Source organism: Phascolarctos cinereus, unplaced genomic scaffold (assembly GCF_003287225.1).
Source record: "Phascolarctos cinereus isolate Bilbo 61053 unplaced genomic scaffold, phaCin_HiC Scaffold_3;HRSCAF=262, whole genome shotgun sequence".
Lineage (NCBI taxonomy): Eukaryota > Metazoa > Chordata > Mammalia > Diprotodontia > Phascolarctidae > Phascolarctos > Phascolarctos cinereus.
Window position 1 is genome coordinate 154,110,840 of NW_027555736.1, and position 26,449 is coordinate 154,137,288.

General features: G+C 36.9%; 1 protein-coding gene across 1 annotated transcript in view; it reads right to left on the reverse strand.

Moving 5' to 3' along the window:
- The window catches only part of RNF111 (ring finger protein 111), a 93,797-nt gene extending 76,101 nt beyond the window's left edge, over positions 1-17,696 (reverse strand). The window contains 5 exon segments of the mRNA XM_020981896.2: positions 12,883-13,007; positions 13,093-13,276; positions 15,416-15,474; positions 16,715-16,782; positions 17,342-17,696. Of these exon segments, the coding sequence (XP_020837555.1) occupies positions 12,883-12,968 (86 nt within the window). The 5' untranslated portion in view covers positions 12,969-13,007; positions 13,093-13,276; positions 15,416-15,474; positions 16,715-16,782; positions 17,342-17,696.
- Between the last annotated feature and the right edge of the window lie 8,753 nt (positions 17,697-26,449).

Sequence of the window (26,449 nt, forward strand, 5' to 3'; positions counted from 1 at the left end):
TGATGCCCTATAGAACAACCCAAAATAACCCATATGTTAAGAGTACTTTGGAGGCTTCAAATTTCAGCTCTTCCTATTTCAATTCCATCTAGCCTTTCCTTCAGAAATGAACATAGGCAAGTTCTATTCCTCCCCCACTGGGAGGAGAAGGAAAAAGAAGGATCATGCATGAATTTCCAACTCTTCCGTTTTCTTTATTATCAATACAATATCTGAAGGGATTTCTCTCTCTGAAATATCTTAAGAATACACATATATCATACAAACACTAAGAACAGAAATTTTCACATCCAATCCCTTCATTTTAAGATTGAGAAAGCGATGCTCAGAGAAGTATAGTAACTTTCTTAATAATAAAAACTTAAAATGACACAGGGTGCCCAAAAAGTCTTTTAAGTTATTAAAGTTTAAAACTACAATAAAATGTACAATTGTCCTTAAACCATAAATTGAACTACAATAATCCTGATGAGGGTCTGACAAAGGCAGAGATTATCACCTCCCAATTCCTGGAAGCTAAACTCCACTCCCCACACCTTATCCATGCAGACCAAGACTTTCTAGCTTTTTTGACTGTAAACATTTTACCACTAAAACGCCCAGATCCTTTTGTGAATTGCTGTATATCTGTGCATATTCTCTAACTTAATTTGTAGGGCTGATTTTTTCGTGCCTAAGTGCAAGATTTTACATTTATTCCTACTGAATTTCATCCTATCAGATTCAGCCCAGGGCTCTAGCTGGTCAAAATTCTTTTGGATCCTATACTTTCCAGCTTTGTGTCATCTGCAAATTTAATGTTAAAGAACACAAAACTAAATAGAGAATATTAGGATACTCCACTGGAGACTTTCTGCCACAATGACATTGAACCATTTTATAACTAACTATTCTTATGCACTGGACTGTATTATCATTTACCCATATCTCAATCTTCTCTAAAAGAATAACATGAAAAACTTTATCAAAAGCTTTGCTAGAATATAGGTAAACTATACTATCAAAAAAGGAAATGAGGTTAAAGTGGCATGATTTTTTTCTTGATAAAACTATTCTGACTCTTTGTAATCATCACTTACTTCCCTTTCTGGATATAAGCCAACCATCTCTTTAACGGTCCTTTCAAGAATTTTGTCAGTAATTAAATTCAAGCTCAACAGTCTACAGTTTGAAGACTTTACTCTCTTTCCTTTTTTGAAAATTGGGACATTTTCCCCTTTCCATTCTTGTGATGCACCTCTCTCATTTTCCACGATCTTTCAAGTAACAGGGACAGTGTGGCTCAAAAATCACATCTAACAGGACCTGGATATAATTCACCTGGGCCCAGTGCTCTCACTATCTCCTTACTTATCTTGGGTACCAACTCCAAAGGAAAAGTTTTAAGAATATAGTTCAAGTTCTTAAATACTTGTTGACATGACTTAACTATGGATAGCCATGGTAAAGTTCAAAGTGCATTAGCTCTGATGTCAGAGGACCAGGTTTCAATTCCTGCCTGTGCTACTTCCTGTGCGACCTTGGGCAAGAGATCTAATTTTCCTAGGCCTCAGTTTAGATATCTTTAAAATGAAGAGGTTGGAACAGATGGCCTCTGAGGTCCCCTACAGCTCTAGATCTATGAGTCTATGATCCCTAATCCTAAGATTGCCAAACTATAAAAATCCAGAGTCCTGGAAAATAACATATATTTATTGTTTGAAAAAGCACTTAGGAACTTACTATGTAGAGGCAGCTAGGTGGCGTAGTGGATAGATCTTCGTACTTGAAGTCAGGAGGACCTGAGTTCAAATCATCTCAGACACACAACACACACTAGCTGTGTGACCCTGGGCAAGTCACTTAACCCCAACTGCCTAGCAAAAACTAAAAAAAATAAATAAATAAAAAGAACTTACTATGTGCCAGGCACTACAGGGACACAAATACCAACAGTTAAGACAGTCCCAGGAATTCTAGCAGAAGACAACCAAAAGTGGACTCTGGTGGTCAGAGATTGATGTTTTCATTTGGAAAATCAGGTGGACGGTCAGCAGAAAGAAATATATTGACACACCCTTTCCAATCAGGATTAAAGTATCTGAATAGACATAAAGTATATAAATTTGGTATTTCTTGGAAAAGCTGTTGACAAAATATATGAAAATAAAACACTCACCTCTCAAAATATCAATTAAGACTTAAATCTTAGCTGTTCAATTCAATGAAGGATTATTAAGTACAAAACACTGTACAAAACACTGGGTGTCTCCAAAAATTTGAAGGAAAAAAAAAAACAAAGCTCCAAAAAGCAAACAAGGAATTAAGTAGTGTAACAAGACAGGTACATAAATCAATGGTACCTACACTATTTAAATATTAGATTATCATTTATGTAGAGATTAATATACAATCCTTGTTTTATTTTCTGTACAGGAACACATTCATGTTTTTGATGCTTGTCAAGTTCATAATTTTAAAAATGGGAAAAAAATTAAATTACAGAGAAGTTGTAATAAGCAAGGGGAAGAGCAAAGAAGAGATCTCAACAAAGTATTATTAGAATAAAGAGGAAAGGGAGAGCTCACTTTTAGTTGGGAAAATTATGGAGAAGATGGTAGCTGCACTAGGGTAAGAAAATTATTTTAACCAGCAGAGGGAGATGCAGATAAAGTATATTTCAGGCAAGCTGGATGGGCTACAATAATAAAAAGTGAGGAAACGATAAGATTAGCAAAGAGGTAATAATCCAATTGGGGCAACTAGGTTGCCCAGTGGATAGAGCACTAAGTTTGAAGTCTGGAAGATTCATCTTCTTGAATCCAAATCTGGCCTCAGATATTTACTAGTTGTGGGACTTTGGACTTAACCCTGTTTGCCTTGGTTCCTCATGAGTAAAATGAGCTAGAGAAGGAAATGGCAATCCACTCCAGTATCTTTGCCAAAAAAGAGACCCAAATCAGGTCGTGAAGAGTCACACAACTAAACAATAATCCAATTTACCCAACTAGATTTCATTCCTCTCCAGGTTGCACCGCAGACTTTTTTCTCCTATGGCCCAGAAACCTCTTCAAGCTAAAAGCTCATTCCAGCCCTGGAATCCACAAATTGGAAGTGCCCTCCATCACTGCAGGCTCTCCCACTGATTAGATAGCTCCACCCAGAATCTCCATTAAGGAAAGCACGCAGGCCAGCCATTTCTTCATTCCTCTCCAGGCTGCCAGAGTGGCTGAAACCTATCTAGTTCTCTTGATGTTTACTGGCTACATTTCTTTCTTACCATGCCTTAAACCCTCTGGTACTCTTTGATTTGCCAACAATAGGTCTCTGCCCAAGCACCACTTAATGGTGATTTTTGGGGGGCCCTGATGGCTCAGTAAAATATAAACAGTAATCATTTCTCATTGCCCAGCAACCCTGAGAGCCTTACCCTCCCAGTCTGAATTTTTTTTTTCCAGATTAAAGGGGCTATCCCTTGACTCACTTCTTTTTTTGCGGGGTAGGCAATGGGGTTAAGTGACCTTGACGCATTTCTTTAACAGGCCTAATCACTGGACTTGCCTCACTCAAAGTGAGAATTCCAAAAAAGGCCAAGGGTCTCCCACTGTATCCTGGGCCATCTCCAGTTGTCCAGATCTATGTCTGGCCACTGGACCCAGATGGCTCTGGAAGAGAAAGTGAGGCTGGTGACTGCACAGCACTCCCTCACTTAAATCCAATTCAATTGCAAGACATGGCATAATCTTCCTGATGTCATGGTCCTCTTTGAGAACAAAAGACAAACCTCAAAACCTCTCCAGGCTGCCACTCTGACTTTCTCTACCATTTCCCCAGGTACTTTCAGTCCCATCCCATACCCCATATCCCTCCCTCCCCACAACCCCAGTTTCCTTTTATGTGCAATCTTTCCTCATTAGAATGTAAGCACAATGGCTGTCACACAGTAAGTGGTTAAAAATGACTGTTAACTGACTGATAGGGAATAGTGTAAAAAAGCTCTGGAAAGTTAGGTTAAAGCTAAAATGTGGAAGGCTGGCTAAGAGACTGTTTTGCTTTGTTTTTAAATCCTACAGACAAGAGGGAGCCACTAAAGGCTTTTGAGCAGTAATGTAATTTAGTCATATCTTATGAGGAAGATTGTTTTGGCAGCTATATAAAAGATAGAATGAGGAGGGGGGGAAATTCAAAGCCTTTTAAAATTGTAGAAGTGATAAGTCAGAATGGTAGCAGTTTTAGTGGAAAGGATGGCACAGATGAGAACTATTATAGACAAGACTTGACAATTCACTGGATATGGGCAATAAGAAAAAGGAAAGAACAAAATACTCTCAAAACAGAACCAAAACTTTAAAAATTCAAACGAAAGGCCAAAGTTATGAAAAATTCAAGAACTAGGAAGAGAGAATGGCATTTAAGTACAGCTTTGAAGGACAGAAAGCACTTCAATAAGAAGAAATGAGAAGGATTATACTCTAAGGAATGGAACACAGCACATGAAAATGCAAGACATGGGATAATAATTTTATCTCAGTTTGGCTGAAATGTGAAATCAATGAAAATGAGTAGAGATTGGAAATAAATCTGTGATTTTCCTCGGTAGAGGGAACTCCCAGATGAGGAAACTCCCACTCACTAACTTAGGCTGGGAAGTTCCCTGCAACTTACGTTCTCAGAGCAGACTATCTAGAAAAGAAAGCTAAAGCATTAAGAAAAAAAATCGAAGGAATAAGTATAGATAAACAAAAAATAAAACTACTGCTTCGTCCAGTTGTTGTCTACCTAGAAAACTCTAAAGAGTTCACTATAATTACCTGAAACAGTTAATTTTGTCAAACAGTTCATTTCTACCAAAAATTCAGAAAACCTGCATGATATAAAATAAACTCATTAATATCATAAGAATTTCTAGCATTAACTGAATACAGAAAAATAGTTCAGTGGAAGTGACCAGATGAGCAATAAGGGGAAACAACTGAATTCAGTTGCTCAGTGTCAAATAAACTCAAGAACAGATACTGCATGGAGGAATGAATTCCCTATTTGATAGGAAGTGGTGGGAAAACTGGAAAGAGGTTTGGCAGAAAATAGGTTTAGATCAGCATCTTACACTGTATCTCATAAGAAGGTCTTAAGACTACATGACCTAAATATAAAAGACTACTTGACTTAAAAAAGAAAAAAAAAGGGTCATGGAAGGTAGTACCTTTTAAAATTATAGCTATGTGGGGGGAATTCTTTCTTTAAAAACACACATATATATTTTTATTGGTAACTTTAGGTTTTATATAGCTGAATCCCTTCTCCCTCTTCTATAGAATGATTCCTTATAACAATTTAGGGAAGAGAAAAAAAAAAGATAAGAGGGGAAAAAACCCAGTCATCAACACATGGAAAAAATCTAATATTCAATTTCAATGAATCCGATCCCCCAAAAGAGTGGGGGAATTATCTTCCCACATCTGTTTTTTGGATCATCCAAGACTGTTCTTTGTAATTTTGCAACATAGATATAAAACTGTTTTGAGATTGTTGTTCTTTCCATTACAGTTATTCTGCATATTGTTTTCTGGATCTGCTTAGTATTGTTATGCTTCTCTGTATTTATGTTTGTCATTTTCTACAACACAGTCATATTCCATTATATTTATGTACCACAAATTGTTTATCCACTCCCCAATCTTGTGTATATACTTTGTTTCACTACCACAAAAAGTGCTGCTGTAAATTCTAAGTTGCATGTGGAGTCTTTCTTTTCGTCCATGACTTCCTAGAGGTATAGCCTAACACTGAAATCTCAGGATCAAAGGGTAGAGACATTTTAGTCACGTTATATAAGTAATTCCAAATGACTTTCCAAAATGGTCATCAATTTATATTTCTATGAACAATGCTCTAGCGTGCCCATCATCCCACAATCCTTCCAATACTGACTTTCGTCAGCTTGATCAATTTTTGGGTTGTGAGGTAAAACCTCACAATTGTTTTGATTTGTATTTCTCTTAGTTGTTGAGAGCATCCTTTGACCACTTTTCTGTTAGCAGGAAATGAGAAAATTCTTAACCAAACAAGGGAAAGATCAGAATATACGGCAGCAATTTTTCAATTTTGACTATAAAAATTTTTAAAACTTTTACACAAAATCAATGCAGCTACAATAAAGTAAGCTGTCAAATGGGAAAAATAAAAATGAGAACCTGTATCTAGTATCTCTGACATATCCAAGATATTTAGGGAACAGAGAACTAATTCAAATATTTAAGATCAAGAACAACTCTCTAATAGATAAGCGATCAGAGGATATGAACAGTCTTAAAATGCAAACTATCAACAATCCAATGAAAGACTACTCCAAATCACAAGTAAGAAAAAAGCAAATGTAAGTAACTCTGTGGTTGCATCTCACAACTGACAATTTGGCAGGACTACATTTAAGACAGAAATAGTCAATGCACTGGAGGAGCTGTGGGAAGCTTTAATATTATTATTATTATTATTATATTAACACATTGTTGGTCAAGCTATGTTAAGACATTTTGGGTGGCATTATAAAATCATCCAATCATTTCAGAAAATACCTTGGAATTATGTAAGAAAATCACTCAATCATTCAACCTCTCTGACTCCTAGATTTTACTGTTGGGTATATATCCCCAAAAAGGTCAAAGATAGACAGGTCCTGCACATACCAAAATATTCACAGAAGTACTTTTTGTAGTGACATAAAACTAATGAATAGGGGCAGTGAGGTGGCGCAGTGGATAGAGCACTGGCTCTGGATTCAGGAAGACCTGAGTTCAAATGCAGCCTCAGGCACATAACACTTACTAGCTGCATGACTCTGGGCAAGTCACGTAACCCCATTCCCTAGCCAAAAAAAAGCCCCATAAAACTAATGAATAAGGGAAAAGGACATTTGACATAAACAGAAGATTTTTATTAATTGATGAATACTGAAATAAACAGAACAAGGAAAAAAGGTATACAATAACTAGGATTACACACACACACATACACACATACACACACGCATATATGTAATAAAACCCAGCAAAATAAAGCTAAATTCTTTGGGTTTGTAATACCTATCTGGGCCCAAGAAAGAAAAAGAAAATGTACCTACTTTTCCTTGAGTGATGAGGTACTGTGCTATCAGACACAGTCTGACTATGTCACTTGGTTCTACTGTTTTTCTTTGTAACAAAGAAAGGCTAACTGAATTAGGAGATATGGAGTATATCCAAAAATGATGATAAAGGAAGGAGGAAATGGAATATCCTATAAGGAGAAAGAGCTAATAGACCAGTTTGACTACATCAAATAATGCCTAAGTGAGAATAATGTGCTTTAGGAATAACAATCTGGCAGCTTCCTGAGGATTAGTGAAAGGGGGAAAAAGAAGCCAGGAAAATCAATTAGGAAATTATTCTAATATTCCAAGAAGGAATGAATGAATGTATGAATGAATGAATGAATGAATGAAAAATCATTTGTTAAATGCTCACTAAGTGCTAGGCATTTTGCTAAGTGCTAGGAACACAAATTCGAAAAGCAGGATATTCCCTATCCTAAATAAGCTTACATTCTAATAGGAGGAAACAATATACTTTATTATGGAGGATGTTTTTGTCCAGGAAGTCACAGGGATGCTGAGTGGAATCACAGAGCAACTGACTGACAGATAACTTTCTTCCAGGAATAATAGTTTGATTTGATTACTTTTCCCATAGCTAGAGGCTGTAAGGGAGAGAGAGCATGTAAAAGAGGGATAGACAGATATGGCATGAAGATAGTGGGAAAGCAGCACATCAGGTTGCAACTGGAATGGGTATGGAGAATTTGGACCAGTCAGAAACACAGGCCCAGAGGGAGGCTAATGTTAGACCATGGCATACAATGGAGGAAGGGTGATGATAAACCAACCTGGATGGGTGGTTGCTGGATGAAGGGGAGAGATTTAAGGGCAAAGAAAGAGGGCTAAAGAAGGGCTAAAAAAAAAGCCTTTGGGGACTTAGCAATAAGAGGATGTCCTTGGACAAAAGTTTTATTCAAGTGGTGGTAGCTGGAAGCTGGATTGAAAAGAAATGAAGAGTCTGACAGCTTTTTTCTTTTTTTCAAGTTTGGCTGTGAAGGAGATTGAAAAGATACAGAGCAACAGAAGAGATAAAAGGATAGGTGTAAGTGGTTTGTTGGTTTGTTTTTAAAGGATAAGGGAGAAGTAGGCATGTTTGTAGGCAACAGGGAAGGACTTAGTGAATAAGGAAATATTAAAAATTAGGAAGAGAAGATGATAAAAAAAAAGGTAAGCTCTTGCAAATGGGACATTTCTGAAAGGACCAACGGCAGAAGTAGATGTTTAGCACTGTTGTGAAGGTCACTTTGAAATATTTCTTTGAAACAGATGCAAAGGAGATAAAATTAAGCCAGAATTAAGTGCCGACTATGTGCAAGGCTCTGAGATCCTAGAGATGTAAAATAACAGTTTAATATCTGATAGTGGCAGAGAAAGTGGGAGGATAAGACATATACGCAAATAAGAACTATACAAGATAATCAAGATGCAAGAACAAATCATAAATCTAACCAAGTTTTAGTACACAGGTAATTTTTGTCACCCACTAATATCTTAAGGCAGTAATGACGGTGTATGCAGTAAAGAGCTAGTAAAGTTATATAAAGCAGATTTTATTATGTTTCAAGGCTGGCTTGGTTTTTTCTTAGCATGGACTTGTTATTTTATCTCCTTATGTGGAAATTCCCTCGACTGATGCAGGAAAAGCGAGCAGATTTTTTTAAAAATAAATTTATATCTGAGACTTTATTAAAAACCTAAAGTTAGACAATATAACAATGGTCAGGTTGAGGCAAAATGTTGTAGTGGCTGGGGAGCAAAAGTAGAGAAGACCTGGCTTCCGGTCCCCTCTGACACAGGATCCCTGTGACCCTGAGCAAATAAATCACTTTATTTCTCAGTGCACTAGGTAACTCTCTCAGTTGCAGAGATGATGATGATAAACATTTGTAGAGGAAGTTTTCTTACCTCAATTATCCCTATAAGAATGAGACTACAGGTTCAGCCACCATTCTCAATCCTTATCCTCATCTTTATCCCAAAAGAGTTATAGATGGGTTTCAATTCAACAAACATTTCTTAAGTACCTACCATATATATGTATTAGGTACTGTAATAGGTTTTAGACAAAACAGTTTCTTTCTTCAAGGAATTTATATTCAAAAGGAGGGATACAGCATGTTCACAAGTAAGTAAATACAAAATATATGAGAAGTTACACTCAGTAATTTCAAGATGTAGAGTGCTAACAAGTGGAACAATGAGGAAAAGTCTAGGTTTAAAAAGGTGGCACTTGAGCTATATCTGAAGGAGGTAGAGGTGAGGAAAGAGTACATTCTAAATATGGGAGAGTGTGGCACAGAAACAAAAGATGTAGTTTATGGTTCCCCACTTAGCAGGCCAATATTATTGAACCAGAGATTGAGTGAAGTGGAAAAATATGAAACAAGAGTAGAAAGAGAACTAAGAGCCATAATTATATAGGGATTTCTGCACTGGGTAATAAGTTGGCTGAAGTGATAAGAAGGTTCCTTTCTAAATCTCTTTGTAACATAGTGATCCAAAGCTGTCATTCTTCAGTTTCTTAATTATAAAAATACATTCCCTAATGTAAAATATCCTACAGTTTGAGATCTAGGACCACTGCCACTGCGAAAAAGAAAATTCGTGAGGCAATGTTAAAAAAAAAAAAACACACTATCACAGTATGGAAAAGTAGAGATAATAAAGACATTCACAAACCAAGAGCACATATTGGATATTAATAGTTTTCAAAAAATTCTCATGGTACTGATTCTGGCATGCAAACACATAATCTAAAAAATGCATTTAGCCATAGTTTCATAGATTTTACATGTGAAGCTCTACCTAGAGGTCATTTGCTTCTTGATTATACAGATGAGGAAACTGAGGCCCAGGAAGTTAATTGTCCAAAGTTAAACAGGTAGTAAAGTAGCAGCATCATTATTCTAACCCAACATATAAAAATAATTTTTTGAATTGATGTATCTAACCAACATACATTAAGAAATACACAGCTGTACCACAGAAAACACAATTCTAATAATTTCAAATTTCATTAATTCAAGAAATACTTATTGGGCATCTATCTACTAAATTCATAGCAATGTTTGTGTACTACTAACAACCTGTGCTACAAAATTCAACAAATGAAGAACGCTGAATTTTGTTCAACAAAACTGAACAAAATAAAGGTTAAAGATTTAAATATCTTCAAGTGATCAGTAAATGACTGGTATTGAGGGACAAAATATCTGAAAGATGCAAACAAATATAACTTGTTCAGCATGAGGTAAAAACATAAAAAGGAGTAATAAAGTTTTATTTTGAGTACCATTTGAGAAATTATAAATGGCATCTGTAGTGTCAGGGATAATTTACTTTATACAACTAAAATGCCTTCACTACAATAGAGAATATATGAATATTTCTGAATATATGAAGTGATTTATTTTCTTGTATATTTTCTCTTTCGAGGAGTATGAGCACCATAAATGCTAATAAAAAATTTACTATTTCAACTGAAAAAAGCCATTTAAAATTTTCTTTAAGCTTTTTAAAAAGCACCTAATTTTGGTGATAAAACAATGAATATAGATGGATTAAAAAAAGAAGCACTCTCAGGCCTCAAGAAACTTACATTCTACTGGGAAGATACAACAAGGACACAGATACTCAAATACACCTTAATTTTCAAGTGGGATAGAGCAGTGACAACTGGAAAAGATCAGAAAGGTTTTCCACAGTAAATGGCACCTGAACTGAGCCTTGAAAAGTTAGGGTTTCTAAGAGCTGAGGGGGTAGTAGATCAAAAATAAACCAACAAGCAAGCATTTAAGCTCAAGACAAAAGTTTTAAAAAAAATAGTTTCTGCCCTTAAGAAGTTTCCATTGGGGTAAATTATCTCACACAAAACAGACAACAAAAGGGAAATTTTACAGTGGAGGGGAAGTGGGGGAAGGTGAGAGGGAATGAATGAATCTTAGTCTCATCAGATTTGGCTTAAGGAGAGAATACCATACACACTCAATTGGAAAGCTATGTTACCCTACAGGAAAATAGGGGGGAAGTGGATAAGAGAGCAGGGGGATGATAGAAGCAAAGATTTCTGAGAAGGGACAGGGTCAAAAGAGAATAGAATGGGAGGCAGGATAGGATGAAGGGAAATATACTTAGTTTTTCACAACATGACTACTATGCAAGTGTTTTGCATGACTACTCATGAACAACCTGTACTGAGTTGCTTGCCTTCTCAACGAGGGTAGGTGGGGAAGGAGGAAGGGAGAAAATTTGGAACCAAAGTTTTAAAAACAAATGTTAAAAATTGTTTTCACATGCAACTGGGAAATAAGATATACAGGAAATGGGGTACAGAAATCTATGCTGCCCTATAGGAAAATAGATGGGGAAGAAGAGAAGGAAAGGAAGATTAGGGGAAGGGGCATTCAGAATGCAGCTGTCTTGGGGTAGAGGAAGGGATGAGATGGGGGAGAAAATTTGGAACTCAAAATCTTGTGGAAGTGAATGCTAACTAAAAAAAATAAATTAATAAAATCTGGGGGGAAAAAAGAAGCTTCTATTCTAATGAATGTGAAATGTCATTCTGTACAAAGGCACAACAAAGGGAAATGGGATGTCAATTTAGAACTGTGAGTAGGGACAGCTTGGCTAGAATACAGTATGTGAAGGGAGCAATATGAAACAGAGTGGGTGTAAGTAGGTGAATCAGATTGTGGAGTTCAAATTCTGAACTAGAGAGTTTGCATCTTATTGTGTAAGCAATAAAGAGATTTTGCAATTTTTCTAAATAGAGGACACAGAATCAAAACTGTTTTTAAAATATTCATTTGAAATCTGTATGAAGGATGGATAGGAGAGAGTACAGACAAAGAAGAACAAAAGCAGGAGGTTCAAGCCAGAGGTGACGAGCATCTGAAGGGACAATATAGAGAGAAGACACATGCAAGAAGAGATGCTACATAAGCAGAATCACAAGATGAGGAAACTGACAAGGAAAAGCAAAGAGTCAAAGCTGACTGAAATTTTTTATCTGGTTGACTAGAAGAATGGTAGTATCCTTAAATGTATGTATGTGTATAAAAATGTATATGCTTGAAAAGGTGGATTAGAAAAGGGAAGACTAAGCATTATTTTGGACATACTGATCTTGACAATCTGATAAAAATTCAGATGAAGATGTCCGGCAGCCACTTGATAACCTGAGACTGGAGTTCTTTAGAGAGATTAGAACCAGATATATATAGATTTGGAAGTTTATCTGGGTAGAGATAATAACTGAACCCCTAAGAGCTGAGATCAGAGAAAAAAAAGAAAGGGGACCAGGAGAGATCCTTGAAAGTCCCTCCTGCTTAAGAAGTAGGAGATGACCCAGAAAAAGAAAATCAGAAAGACCAGTCAAACATGTGAAAAGAGAAGCAGGAGAACAGAAGGCAAAGGAGGAGGAGAGAAGACACAAAAAGAATCAGGAGTTGATGTGTCAGAAAAAACTGCCAAAAAACCAAGTAGCATGAGAACTGAGGAAAAGTCATAGGATTTAGTAGAAAAGATACTGGTCAGATGAATTACCTTACAGATGAATTAAATGAAGTCCTAAAAGGTCAAACAATTTGCTCATGGTCACTCAGCTAATTAGAGGCAGAGACGAGACCAGAAACCAAATACTACTTTCCTCCAGGCAAGGGCTCTATTACACTGTATAGACCCACAAAGAATGTGAGTGTGGAATTGTTATATACATTAATTCGCATAATCACATAGGAGTGAGACATGTTTTTCTATTAAGAACCACTGACCTACAAGCAAGGGAGGGAGACAGCAAAGTATAAAGCATAATGAAGGAAACTTCTGATAGAAGGATGGTCTTAAATCCAACTTTCATGGTCTTGTGAATAAATCATTTCATGCTTCAGAATTTGAGCTGAAGGGAAAAAATATATATGCACTTAGAAAGATCTACCAAATAACAGAAAACTTCTTTTTCTTATATTATCCACTACTGTTACCTCAGAATGGTGTGAAGGAGACCATGAGATCCTGAAGGCTGTGGAGCCTCTACACAGAAATTCTTCCCATAGAGTCTCAGCAAATCCTCTCAATTGAAAAGAAGCCCAGCTAAGCTGGGTTAAAATTATCATAGAAGGTTGGCGACCAAGTGATAAAATTTTCAGCAATGGCAACTCATGAAACCTGGAGAGGTTGAGATCAGCACCAGAACAAGGAAGATCCACAATAATGAAAGCACAAATTAGTCAATTGTTCATTACAGACTTTATGTTACAGTCAAATGGATGTACGATTTAATCTATCTATATATTCCCTGAATCCATGCAGATCAGTCCATGCCTGCACAAGAGCAGTACCCTCTTGCGTGATTCTCATCCATGCCTTCCTATAAAGGTGTTATGGGCGGAGGGGAGTTCTTAAGGCGTTCATTGCCTGGCGTCATCACAATGTCTGGGCATCTACTTTTTCAATCATATATTTTATTTTTATTATTGCATTAAAAAGTATTCTATTTATGTAGTCAATTTCGTAGAAATGAAACATATCCGGAATGTTTTAAGTGAAATTACACAGAATTACAACAATCTCACCTTAAGTTTCAACTTTTATCCTCAAAATATTCACTGCTAGTATTAAAATTAATTGATCCACAATTTACTTTTCCTTATACTCAAGTACAATCTTTAATTTTCCCCAAATCCCAATATACAACTCTTGACTAGAAAACCAAATCATTCTTCCCTTAATCCAGGTCTCAGTTTTGACTCAATCACTGACTAGTATATGAGTAAAGACTATAAAAGCTGTTGTCTTGTTTTGAGTTCTTTATTTTAGGAACTTTTCATAAATGGCTTCCAACATTAGATCAAAATTTCTTGCTGTTAACTTGCCCATCTCCTGGTAACTCACTACTTCCATTCCGTACCTTGATTGATCTCCTTCATCTCACCATGTATCTTCTCACCTGGGGGTTCAATCTTCATTACTCCACTGAACATGCTAGTCTTCCACTCATCAACCTCTTTAACTCCCATGACCTTGTCCTCTACCTCAGCAACTTCTCCAAGTGGTCACACCCTAAACCTCACCACCTCCATGATTTTGAACTCTGAAATTCCATCCTCTTATAATCTATTGTCCAACCAACTGTCCTTCAATCTTTTCCTCTCCTTCATACCTCCTAAATCTATTTGCCCTCACTATATTCTCCAATCCTTCCTGCTCCCTTTGTCCAACAACATTCAGGCTCTGACCTCACTTTCTTCCATTTATACACTCGATAACATGATCAGCCAGTTTAACCATGCCCTGTCCTCTATTCTTGAATCCCTTTGCCAATCACTAAGGTTGCCATTGCTTTTTCACTATTACTGCAGAACACTGAAGGAAGTAACATAGCCATATTAAATGGGTACACCATAAATTCAAGTTATATAATTTCAACTGGCTTCTCACTGCTACATAGCAGATAGACTCTCTTGTACCTCACAGAAGCTGTTCCAAACCTCCTCCTCCAGTCCCCAAATACCTGTTTCTTAGATTGCTTGCTTGCCACTCCACTGACAAAACTGAGGATGTCATGGGAACCCTCATCTTCCCTAACCCACACTTCAAAAATCCAATAAGATGTTCACTTGTCCTCACTGTATATGGTCTAATCTCTGAGGATTAGACCACTACTTTCCCATGTTATTCTATTTGTGCCCCATACCTCATACTTTCCTGGGGAATGTTCTACACCAATCATTCCTTTTTCATCTTTCATCTGCCCCTATCTACCAAAGAAGATTGTCCACAAACATGCTCAGGATATCTCACAAGCTTAAAAAAATCCTTTCCTTGGCCGTGTCATTCCTACAAGCTATGGCTTTACATTTCTCCTCACTTTCATTGCCAAGCTCTTATAGAAAGTTTGTCTATAGTAGCTGCCTTGATTTCCTCAATACTCACTTCTTAACCATCTTTTAATTAGACTTTCAAACTCACTACTCTAGTAAAAATGCTTCCTTCAAGGCTACCAATCATCTTTAACTCATATATCAAATGGCCTTTTTTGGGCCTCATCCTCCCTGACCTGCCATCCACTTCTTCCTCCTCCACAGTCTTCCCTGGTTATTAGTTGACATTGTATTCTCCTGGTTCTGGTCTCTTGACAACCCCTACTCATGCTGGATCATTATTTAGTCATAGTATTAAGATGAATATTTTGAAATTTACTAAAAAATTTTAGTGAATTATCTGAATCAACTAGGTAGCATCAATGGATAGCAATCAATATGGAGTCAGGAAGATCTGAATTGGAATCTTGCTTTAGATACTTACCAAAGAGCTCTGCAATGCTGGGCAAGTCACTTAATCTTAATCAGCCCCAGTTTCTTCATCTGTAAAATGAGGGTATTGAATGGCCTCTAAGATCCCTTCCAGTTCAAAATCCATCATCCTATGATGGGCATTTTTTTTTTGAGAACATTAAGATGTAATGGAAAGAGAACTGGATTCAGCTCCAGGTTCTGCCATTTACTAGCCCTGTGACAATGGTCAAATTTTTTAATATCTGTGCCTCAGTTCTTCAACTGTAAATTGGAATTAGTAATATCTATACTAACTACCTCTCATGATTGTTTCACTGCCCAGACTAGATATGTAAAATTCAAAGTCATTATAAATATTCTATATAAACACAGTGCTATAAAAATTTGATGGAGTACTGACTAACACTGAATCGTGTTAAAATACTGTTCATTAAAAATTAAAAAAGCATTTATATTAGAAAACATTCCAGATGTCTTCTTTTTAAGCTGGGTAAAGAGTCTTTCTCTGTTGAGATTTTTCTCTAAATTCTAAATTATCTTCTCCAAGAAAACTGGAGAAAAATCACTCTGTCCACTGATATCACCTAACTGATTCAAATTATTCTCTAAAATTTTTTGATAAATCTCAAAGTTTCCATTTTAATACCATCACTGTAACTGTTCAGATTCTGGAATGCAAAATCGCTTACTGTTCAACGAATAAATTTATTTACAACTAACTTAATGTCTTGTGATTTCCTTTATTGCTACTGTACAGAACACTTTTCTAATTTAACTCTCGCAAAAACGTCGATGTTTAACCTAGTAAGGCAAAACAAAACTAGCATTAGAGTGATCCAATGCAATGTTAATAGTTAAAAGCAATAAATTAAAAAACACCAGAATGGAAGCCTACCTTAGATGAGGCTCTTCAAGTTATCACATAGGCTGAATAAGTGCCCTCAAATAAGGAAATTAAGTATAAAATGCCCCCCAAAAGGTAAAATTGTCAGAAAGATTCATAAGCTTGTTACATTGGAATACCTCTTATAAAATGGAGTATATTGCAGCTATGACAACTTAGCTCAAATATACATTCACTCCCATTACACATATATAAATACACATGAAATCTCTGAACAATACAATTTATTTTCACCAAGCTATATATAAACACTAACAAGTTAAATGAACGGCCTATACCGCCTGGGTTGTCGTTGTTGTTGTTGTTGTTGTTGTTGTTGTTGTCTTAAGGTGGGGGAGCTATAGTTCTGATATGAAATGTCCGTAAAAGGCTAGGCTAACCTATTTTAGAAAGACTGACACAAACCTCTTATCCTGCAGTTGAGGGTAGATATTCCCACTGCAGCAGCACTGCCACTGACTTTGACAAAATCTCTAAGGACAATAACAGAAATATTACATTTATGTATGTAACGATAATCAACAATACACAAACATTTTATGCGTTTACATTCCTGACATTGTGTAGCTTACATATTCCCTTGGATTTCAGAAATAGGCAACCCCTAGCCAGGCAGAAAGCTAATTTAACGTCTTCTAAATCCCTCCCCCCAAATACGGTTACCTTCATAAATCCATTGTCAAATTATACTCCCACGCCTCAATCCTCCGTCCACATCGAAGTCTTAGGGGAGACCCGAAAAGGTAAGCTAAATCCCCTCCCCCACTACTCCTTACTCTGGGGTGTGGGTGTGTCTGTAGACAGCTCTAGTTTCCCACAAAGTCCAAAGCAATCTTGCCCAAAGACTCAGACCCCAGCTCCTTCCCGGCCCTGAGATAACCCGCCAGTCGCCGACGACCCCAGCCATCCCGGGCCGCAACCCTTCCTCTTTCTCCCCTCCCTGACGGCCCCTCCCCCGCCGCGCGCACGCGCGTCCTGCGGTCCCTCCCTCTCTTTCCTCCCCCTTCGCCCTTCCCCCCCGCCCCCCCTCACCTTAGGCACTGGCCACCCCCTTCCCCCGGTTCCGGGGAATCACCGGCCCATGAGGGAGGACAGGGGATGTAAAGGGGGCGTTGGCAGCTAAGAATCCGCGCTGCTCCCCTTGACCCCACAGGCCCCGACGGTCTCGAGCAGCGTCTGTCACTGGCACTTCCCCGAGACGAGCCGGGAAGAGGCGTTGTACAGGGCCAGCCCAGCAAGCCCAGCCTGGCCCGGCGCAGAGCCCGGAGCTCAGTCCCACCGCCGCCTGCGATCGTTTCTGTCTTGGACTGCGCAGTCCGCGAACCGCGCCGCCGCCGCCGCCTCAGCCAATCCCTCCCCCACCACAGCCAGCGCGACACTTAGGCAACTTTTCGACAATCCGGAAAGCGAGGACGCAAAAGACTTTCCCTCCTCCCACCCTCTCCGCAGCGATGCATTTCCTTCTGCGCTTGCGCGAGCTCTTACTCATCATACCCTTCCGCCCCGCCTCCCTCCTCCCCCTCGAATCTTTTGGCAGTGTATCAGTTCCAAAGCTCATAGATTTCATTTTCTTCGGTAATACTGATTATTTCTTCACCTTGTTAATTTTCTAACTAAAAACAACAGCTAGAGAAAGTGTATTGTATAATGTCAATGCCAAATTAGTAAAACAGGACACATGAATTATACTAAAATATTATTAAAATGTTCGTTGCATAAATTAATAATAAAAAATCTATTTGATGATACAAGCTAATTTACACAAGGGCTGTTAATGGTGTGGTGCAGAGACAACTAGTAATTTTTGAAACTGAGGCAAGCACCACAAGGCAGAAAAGGCTCACAGCTGAGAGGCGAACCCCCATGCAAGGAGACAGATCCCGAACTGTGAGGGTGCTACTGAGGGGACTGATCATCTTCACCCTCCCGAAGAATGAACAATTTGGTTGCTTCCTATTTAAACTATTTTTGATAATACAGTCCACTGTATTATATCAAAATGGCTGCCCTGCTGCTCCTCAAACAGGACATTTTATCTCCCATAACAAGACCTTTGTACAGGCTGTCCCCCATGCTAGTGTCAGTCTTTCTAAAACAGATTAGCCCAGCCTTTTACGGACAGAACTATAGCTCCCCCTCCCCCCCCGCAGATGACAACCACAACCCATGAAATATAAGCTGTTCATTTAACTTATTAGTGTTTATAGCTTACTGCTAATAAGTTGTATTGTTCTAAGATTTTATGTGTATATATATGGAATGTAAGTAAATGTATATTTGAAGTCTTTCCTCCCTTCAGTTTAGAATTCCTAGTATCCTTTCCTCAACTCTAATATCACCACCTGCATAAGGCCTTTCAGCTGCTAGTGTCTCCCCTGCCCCAATCTGGTTTTACTTAAACCAAATTGTGTGTGTACATGTGTGTGTACACGTCTCTAAGCATGCTGTAAGCTCTTTTTGAGCTGGGACTTCTTTTTTTTGCTTTGTCTTTGTGACTCCATTGCCTAGCACAGTACTGGGTACTTACGTAGAAACTTAATATCCCATTGCTAATGCTTTCCCTCTGTCCCTCTGTAAGGACAAACAACAACCACCTTCAGTTTACACTGTATTTACCTTGTAGGTATAATTTTTTGCATGCTGCCTCTCAAATTAGAACATAAGGACATTTGTGTCCTTACCACTTAGCACAGTGGCTGGTACATAGTAAATACATAATAAATGCCTAACTGATTGAGATTGATTCATTGATTGATTTTAAGCTCACTTGTTTCTTCACACTGAACAGCCCAGAAGCCTGATGACTTAAAAATAAGTGGTGAACCTTACAGCAAATAGTGTTGTTTGGGGGGGAATGGGACAGAAACAGGCTATAAAGCCTTTCCAATGCCACCCTCCCCCCCAAAAACCCTTCAAACAATAATGTTAGAAATAGAAGAGACCTTGGTAATCATCTAGTTCACCTCATGGATTTTACAAAACAAGAAATTAAGACCTTAGAAAAAGAAGTGACTTCTCTAAGGTCAACTTATTTTCACTGATACTGAAGAACAATTTATATAATAACATCAATATTATAAAAATTAATAATTTTAATAAACTAGGAATGAAATTAGTAGAACCAGGAGAATAATTTATACAATACTGGAAATACAAACTATTTTGAAAGCTGCAAGAATTATAATCTATATCATGATTTCAGAGGATCAATGATGAAACATGCTATCCATTATAGACAGATGGATTTACAGATAGGACACAGAATGAGACACACATATAGATATATTAGTAGATATATAGGTACAGCCATTGGAAAAATTTGTTTTGACTATGCATATTTGTTACCAAAAAATCTTCCCCCTATTTTATTCCAATGGAGTAGAGGTAGGAGAGAGAGAAAATAGATTGCTGTTAATTCTTTTTTAAATATTGGGGGTGGGGGGCAGCCAGGTGGCACAGTAGATAGAGCTCCAGCCTTGGAGTCAGGAGGACCTGAGTTCAAATGTGACCTCAGACACCTGATTACTTACTAGCTGTGTGACCCTGGGCAAGTCACTTAACCCCGATTGCCTCACCAAAAAAAGACAAAAAATAAATAAATAAATACAGAGGTGGAAGGTAGTACAGGTATGAAATGTATGAACATTCTGTCCAGGTCACAGGTTACTTAATTATTTTGCTTTCCTATGGAAAGATCTCCCATGAAGAAGGAGTCTGTAAATGTTTGCAACGTAAAAATAATACATATCAATAAAAGTAAAAGTATTAAACAAACAAATAAAACTGATTGGCTTGTCCAAAAAAGATACTGTCCTCTATTGAGGAGCAAGCCAGGATGAGCCACTAGTCCAGTGAAGGAACTATGCGCAAAAAAGAGCCAGTCTAACTGAAGTTGATAGACTTATACCAAATATTCTTTTTTTTTGTAGGCAATTGGGTTTAAGTGACTTGCCCAGAGTCACACAGCTAGTGAATGTTATGTGTCTGAGGCCACACTTGAACTCAGGTCCTCCTGACTTTAGGGCTGGTGCTCCATCCACTGCCACCTAGCTGCCTCCCCTATACCAAATATTCTTAAAGGATATTGAAGCCCTGTCTTTCCAGGGATATGAGTGGACTTGGCCCATAAGTGTTCCTTACACATGTCCCTCACTTTCACTGTATTTTAATTCATGCTCACTCTCCCCAACCCTCAAACCCCTGGACTCTTATGTATATTTATGGGAAAAGACACCCCTGGTTGTGGGGGAAAATGCCTTGTAATTACTGCTCTTTCTATGCAATTTAAGTAAATGCTTCAAAAAGAAAAAGAAAATGAGGCTAAGCTAAGACAGTTAAATGGAGCCTAAACCTTGATAAGTCACATACTATTAAAGCAAGGGAACCTTTTACAAAGAAGAAAACTGAAGTCCAGAATTATTCAGAAAAGTGATTAGTCTTAAAAAAAAAAAGGAATTAAGACAGTTTTCATCACTCCCAGGTTAGCACTGTTTCAGCTAGATTATTGGAATTTGGTCTCTCTAAGGGTATGGAAGCACCTCTCTTCCTTCCAGGGCTTTGGCCCTTGGTTTCATGATTCAGGATAGCCAGCTAAGGAGTGAAGGAGCTCCTCAATCCTTCCATAGCTTATCATGAATGTTTAAATGTTTAAAACAGCTTGGAAAGGCCAAGCTTCAAGTAAGGGAAAAATCCTAGGGACGTGGGGAAGCACATACTATTAATAGTATAGTACCCCTTCTGAGATATCCAACCTATCTGATCATTCAGTCTACTTTGCTGATTCATCATCTATATCATGTCCCCGAACTGTAGGTACTCCTCCACAGTTCAATCCTAGTACTCTTCTCCAACTCCACTCTCTAAGTAACATTGTCAGCTCTCAAAAGTTTCATCATCTTTACACAGACTCATAGATACACACACACACACACACACACACACACACATATATACATACATACACATATACGTACATACATAAGTATTTACATACATTTACGTGCATAATGAAATGGAGGATTTCAAAGAATTCCTGATGAAAAGGGTAGAACCCTGTAGATATTATGAAAGGAAACACAGGAGTCAAAAGACAGAAAATTACATACAGCTGGGAGGGGCAATATTGGGATGAACTGTTTACATGCAAATAAGAGGATAAGCAACAAAGGCCTTCACAGAAGCCAAATATTTTCAAGGATAATAAAGAAAGGTAAATAAAACAGAGAGGGACTAGAGGTAGTTTTGTTTGGTTTTGATGTTCTTAGAAGACAGAAATGGGAGAGATAGGAAACTAATGGAGAGGAAACTGGGTTTAAGAAAGGAGCTAGTAGGGGCAGCTAGGTGGCTCAGTGGATAGAGCACCGGCCCTGGATTCAGGAGGACCTGAGTTCAAATCTTGACCTCAGACACATAACACTTACTAGCTGTGTGACCCTGGGCAAGTCACTTAACCCCATGCCTAACCAAAAAAAAAAAAAAAAGAAGGGAGCTAGTACATGTAAGGGAATAGTCACAAGCAAAAGAAATTCCAATGTTTAAGCAAGGATTTTTAAAAGATAAGAAGACACAGTAAAAACCTGGGATCAGGGGCAGGGCAAGGGGAAGAGAAGAAGGACAACTGTGCAAAAATAGACCACTTTATTTATAGATTACAAGTTTTAGGCAAACTCCCTCTCTCTTATCATTTCATCTTATTTGTAAATAAGAGGGTGGAAACAAGGAGAGGAAAAGTACAAGCAGATAAGATTGAGGGAAATATATAGTATTAATAATTGTGAACTCCAAGGGAATTAACTCATATGTAAAACATAAGAGTATATTAGTATGGATGAAAAAGCTGCATCCAACAATGTTATTTATAAGAAACACACTTGAAACACAAATATTCACATGGAGTTAAAATAAAGGACCAGAGCAAAATCTATTATGTTCTGGATGAATTTAAAAAAACAACAACAATAAAGGGTAGCAATGATTATTTCAAATATAGAAAAGAGAAAATATATTCAGCTTAAAGGAATCATAGAGAATCTATCAATATTTAATATATAGGAATCAAATAGCATACATTTACCTACTTAAATGAAAAGTTAATTGAATTTCAAAGAGAAATAGAGAGTAAAACCATATAGTGGAAGTCCTCAAAATACCCCCTTCACATCTAGATAAATCCACACAAAAGATAAGTAAGAAAGAAGATAAGGCCCTGAATAGAACTTTAGAAAAATTTAAAATGTTAGATATATATCTCTGGCAATTATTGAATGGGAATAAAAAATAATTTACCTATTTTCTCAGATATCCATGGAACATATTTACAAAAACAAATAATGTTTTGGGGCATAAAGACGTCACCAAAAATGCAATAAAAATATTACACACATTATTTACAGATCACAATCTATAAAGATTATAAAAGGCCTTTGAAAAAAGCATTTAAAAGTAATTAGAGACTAAAAAACTTCATTCTAAAGAACTGAGACAAAGGAAAAATTGTGAAAACTAGGAAAAATCTTATCAGAGGAAATGACAATAATGAGAGACAACATACCAAAACTTATAGGAGTCAACTAAAGCAGTCCTTAGAGAAAATTCATATCTATAGAAAAAAACAAATCAATGAACTGAGCACACAACAACATAAAAAACCTAGCACAATAACAAATCGAAAATCCCCAACTAAATAACAAAGATGAAATTCTGAAAACAAAAGAAGAGGTTAATAAAATTAAAAGCCAAAAAAAAAATTGAATCAACAAATAAAACTAGGAACTAGTTTTTTGGGAAAAAAACTCCAATTAAAATTTTTTTTCTCAATTACATGTAAAGACAATTTTTTAACATTCATTTAAAAAAAATTTTGAGTTCTAAATTCTTTCCCTCCCTCCCTCCCCCCTCCTTGAGAAGGCAAGCAATTTGATACAGATATACATGTATACTCATGTAAAATATATTTCCATGCTAGCCATGTTGCAAAAAAGTTACCCCCAAAAAAAACCAAGAAAAATATAGCTTAAAAAAAAGCATACTTAAATCTGCATACCTTACTGAGCTTCTAGATACTCAAACCCTCAATTCCAAACTAGCTTCTTTTTTTTTTTTATTTAAGTGCCACAGGAGCTGAACTAATCCCAACATATTTCTTGCTATAGCTGTTGACATTCCTTCAATGGACCTGCCTAGGCCATTGTATACCTAGTTCACACAATTCTGATAAAACAATCAAAATATACTCTTATCTGATAAAGATATATTTTAATTACATTGGATCATGGCACTACATTACATTAAAGGTTTTCCTTATACTATATTTCTTTATGAGTTAAGATATAATCACAAAGTGCAAGTGTGGAATAGTTAGATACTCAAGATAGTAAGTTATGTATCTCACATGGCTAACACCAGAACTTGATCAGAAAAAAGTGAATGCATGTGTGACCAGAGTACAGCGTCTGATAAACAGAACTGCCAAGAAACAGTTGCATCTACCAGTAATAATCAGAAATGGAAAAAAATACATAAAATATACAGATGATAAATTATATGAAAACGGTTTTTTGGAGATACATGACAATGATATGTCTGGCACATTCTAGACCTTAAATACATTTTAATGAAAGAATGAATTAAATGATGGTGAGCATGCTCATTGTGTGTTTATCTGACAAATTAACATCTAAATTAATGGATGATAGTGGAAAATAGATTTTCAACAAAAGAATCACTGAGTTTTTTTTTAATCTAACAATTTGCCTCTTAAAATTTATAACATATACATTTGTTTAGGGAAAAAACATAACCAGAGTAAGTGGAGTAGGCTGATTGTAACCTCTACCCTTACAAAGACATCAATGAAACTTTTTAAAAAGCCTATTTCTTTATTATATTATTTTTTGAATTTTTTATTCCATTTCTCCTTTGATCTCAGGAATTTCTTCTTTTATTTATCAATTTTCTATTTTTCTTAACTGCATATTCAGGCAATTAATCTTTTTCTCTTTTGTTAATGGCTGTAGATATATTTTTAAAAAGGTATCAATACAAATTTATCTAAAGAACAAAGTATTCTAACAATATAAACATTTCAGATAAAATAATACAAATAATCAATAACCATGTGGAATATTCTAAATCACTAATAATAAGAAGAATGCAAAATAAACCAACTTTTAGGTTTCCCTTCACATTATTCCAAGTATCAAAGATAATAAAGGGGAGAAATATTAAATGCTAACGGGTCTGTTGGCAAACACACCAACAATCTGTTAGAGAAGTTATCAATTCGTCCAAATACTATCAAAGACAATTTGAAATAATGTAAGAAAAGTCACTAAATTATATATTCCCTTTGACACAGGGATCCTGCTTCTGAGAACATACCCCAGGAAAGTCAAAGAGGAAAAGGTTGCAATATTACTAAAATATTTCTAGCAGCACGTTTTGTCATAGAAAAAAAAAACCAAAACCAAAATGGGTATCCACCTATTGCAAAATGGCTAATCAGATTATGGTAACTGAATATAAAGAAATGTTGTACGATAAGAAATAATGAATATTAGTAATTAAGAGGAACAACAGAAATCTTATATATACTGATGATGTGCAAAACAAGTAGAATCAGAGAAGAATAATATATATATATAATGACTACAGTAATGTGTAAAATAGGAACTGGCCAATGACACCCAATTTTTGAAGCATGTTCCAGGGGCTTGCCTGCTGCTGTCCTCATGGATCTGGGGATACCTGACTTTGGAAATCTTTAATGTAATGGAGAATCCTAACTCTCTACTTCAGAACCTACACATTCTCTGACTACTATCCCTTTCCTTGCTGTGAAGTGAGAAAAGGACTTGCAGCTAGCTGCTGAACTAGAACTAAATATACATACAAAAGTACTACTAACCAGCCAAAGTCTCCTCTCTTCCTAGATGCATTCAAATGAATGAGTCAAAATGCTGTGAACTTGGTTAGAGAGAGAAGCCACTGGCCTTTATCTACCCCCACCCCCTGCCCCTGCCAAGTTGCCAGTGTTTGAATAGACCTTTATTGTTCAACAGCTATGCTATATTTGGAAGTAAACTTGATAGGTTTAATGTTTTGAGGTAACAACTTTCATTCTGAGCTCACTTTTCCCAGGAAATGAAGTGTTAGAAGAATGATTTTGTAGCTGATTTGGGAGGATGTTGTTATGTTTTAGTTTTTACCATTTTGCTTCAGTAAGTGTCCTTTTGAATAAACTAATTGATGTTAATCGATTATCAATGATATAGAGGCATTTTAAACTAGTTAAATTGAGAGGGTAGTATTAATAGTTTGGCCAACCTTTAATACAGAGGACATACTAACTGTATGTGGTAACTGATTCCTGGAAGAATACATGGGATTTAGGGACTTGAGCAGATAGCATAAGAAAGATACCACAATTCCTGGTGGGTACTCCTAGGATCTTGGGGGAAAGGGTCATGTAGCCAACTTGCTAGTGAGTGAGAACTGGGATAAGGAGCTCCAGAATCTACAAGCATAATCTCTGTCCCAAAGCCCGTTAGTATGGGATTCCCTCCTTATTGGTAGAGATGAATATTTTTTGTCCTGCATGAAGGGCAGATTCAGAATAGAAATTCTCCTTATTGGTTCCTCTAGCTTTTGCAGATAGAAAGTATCAGTAAAGCAAGTCAAGAAATTACCAGCTTCAAGTCTTGTTCAAGTGTCAAGCTGTTTAGGGTACAGAAGGCTTCCAGCTTCAAGAGAAAAAATGGAAGAGGCCAACCTTACTTCAAATTGATAAAGGAAAAGACTCTGGGAAGACATAAGTAGAGTTGGCAGTCTCTATCATGTCTCTACCCCTAGCTGGCTACACTAAAGACTTTGGGAAGTTTCCCCTTGGTTGAGAAGCAGGACCCTCTCTCTTGGTTGAGCTGGGTTACCTCACTCCTAGCAGGAGAGCTTCTTCACTCTGTACTGTCTGGTATATATTCTCCTATATATACCTTCTCTGATTTCTATTTTGCTATGATTTGGATAAATGGTTTCTTTGTTATTTGCTGTATGTGTTCATCGTGGAACTGGTATTAGATGGGGAGGGGTCAAGCTTTGAATATAGAGCTTGGAGTCTTCCTTCCCCCCAAAATAACAAAGTAA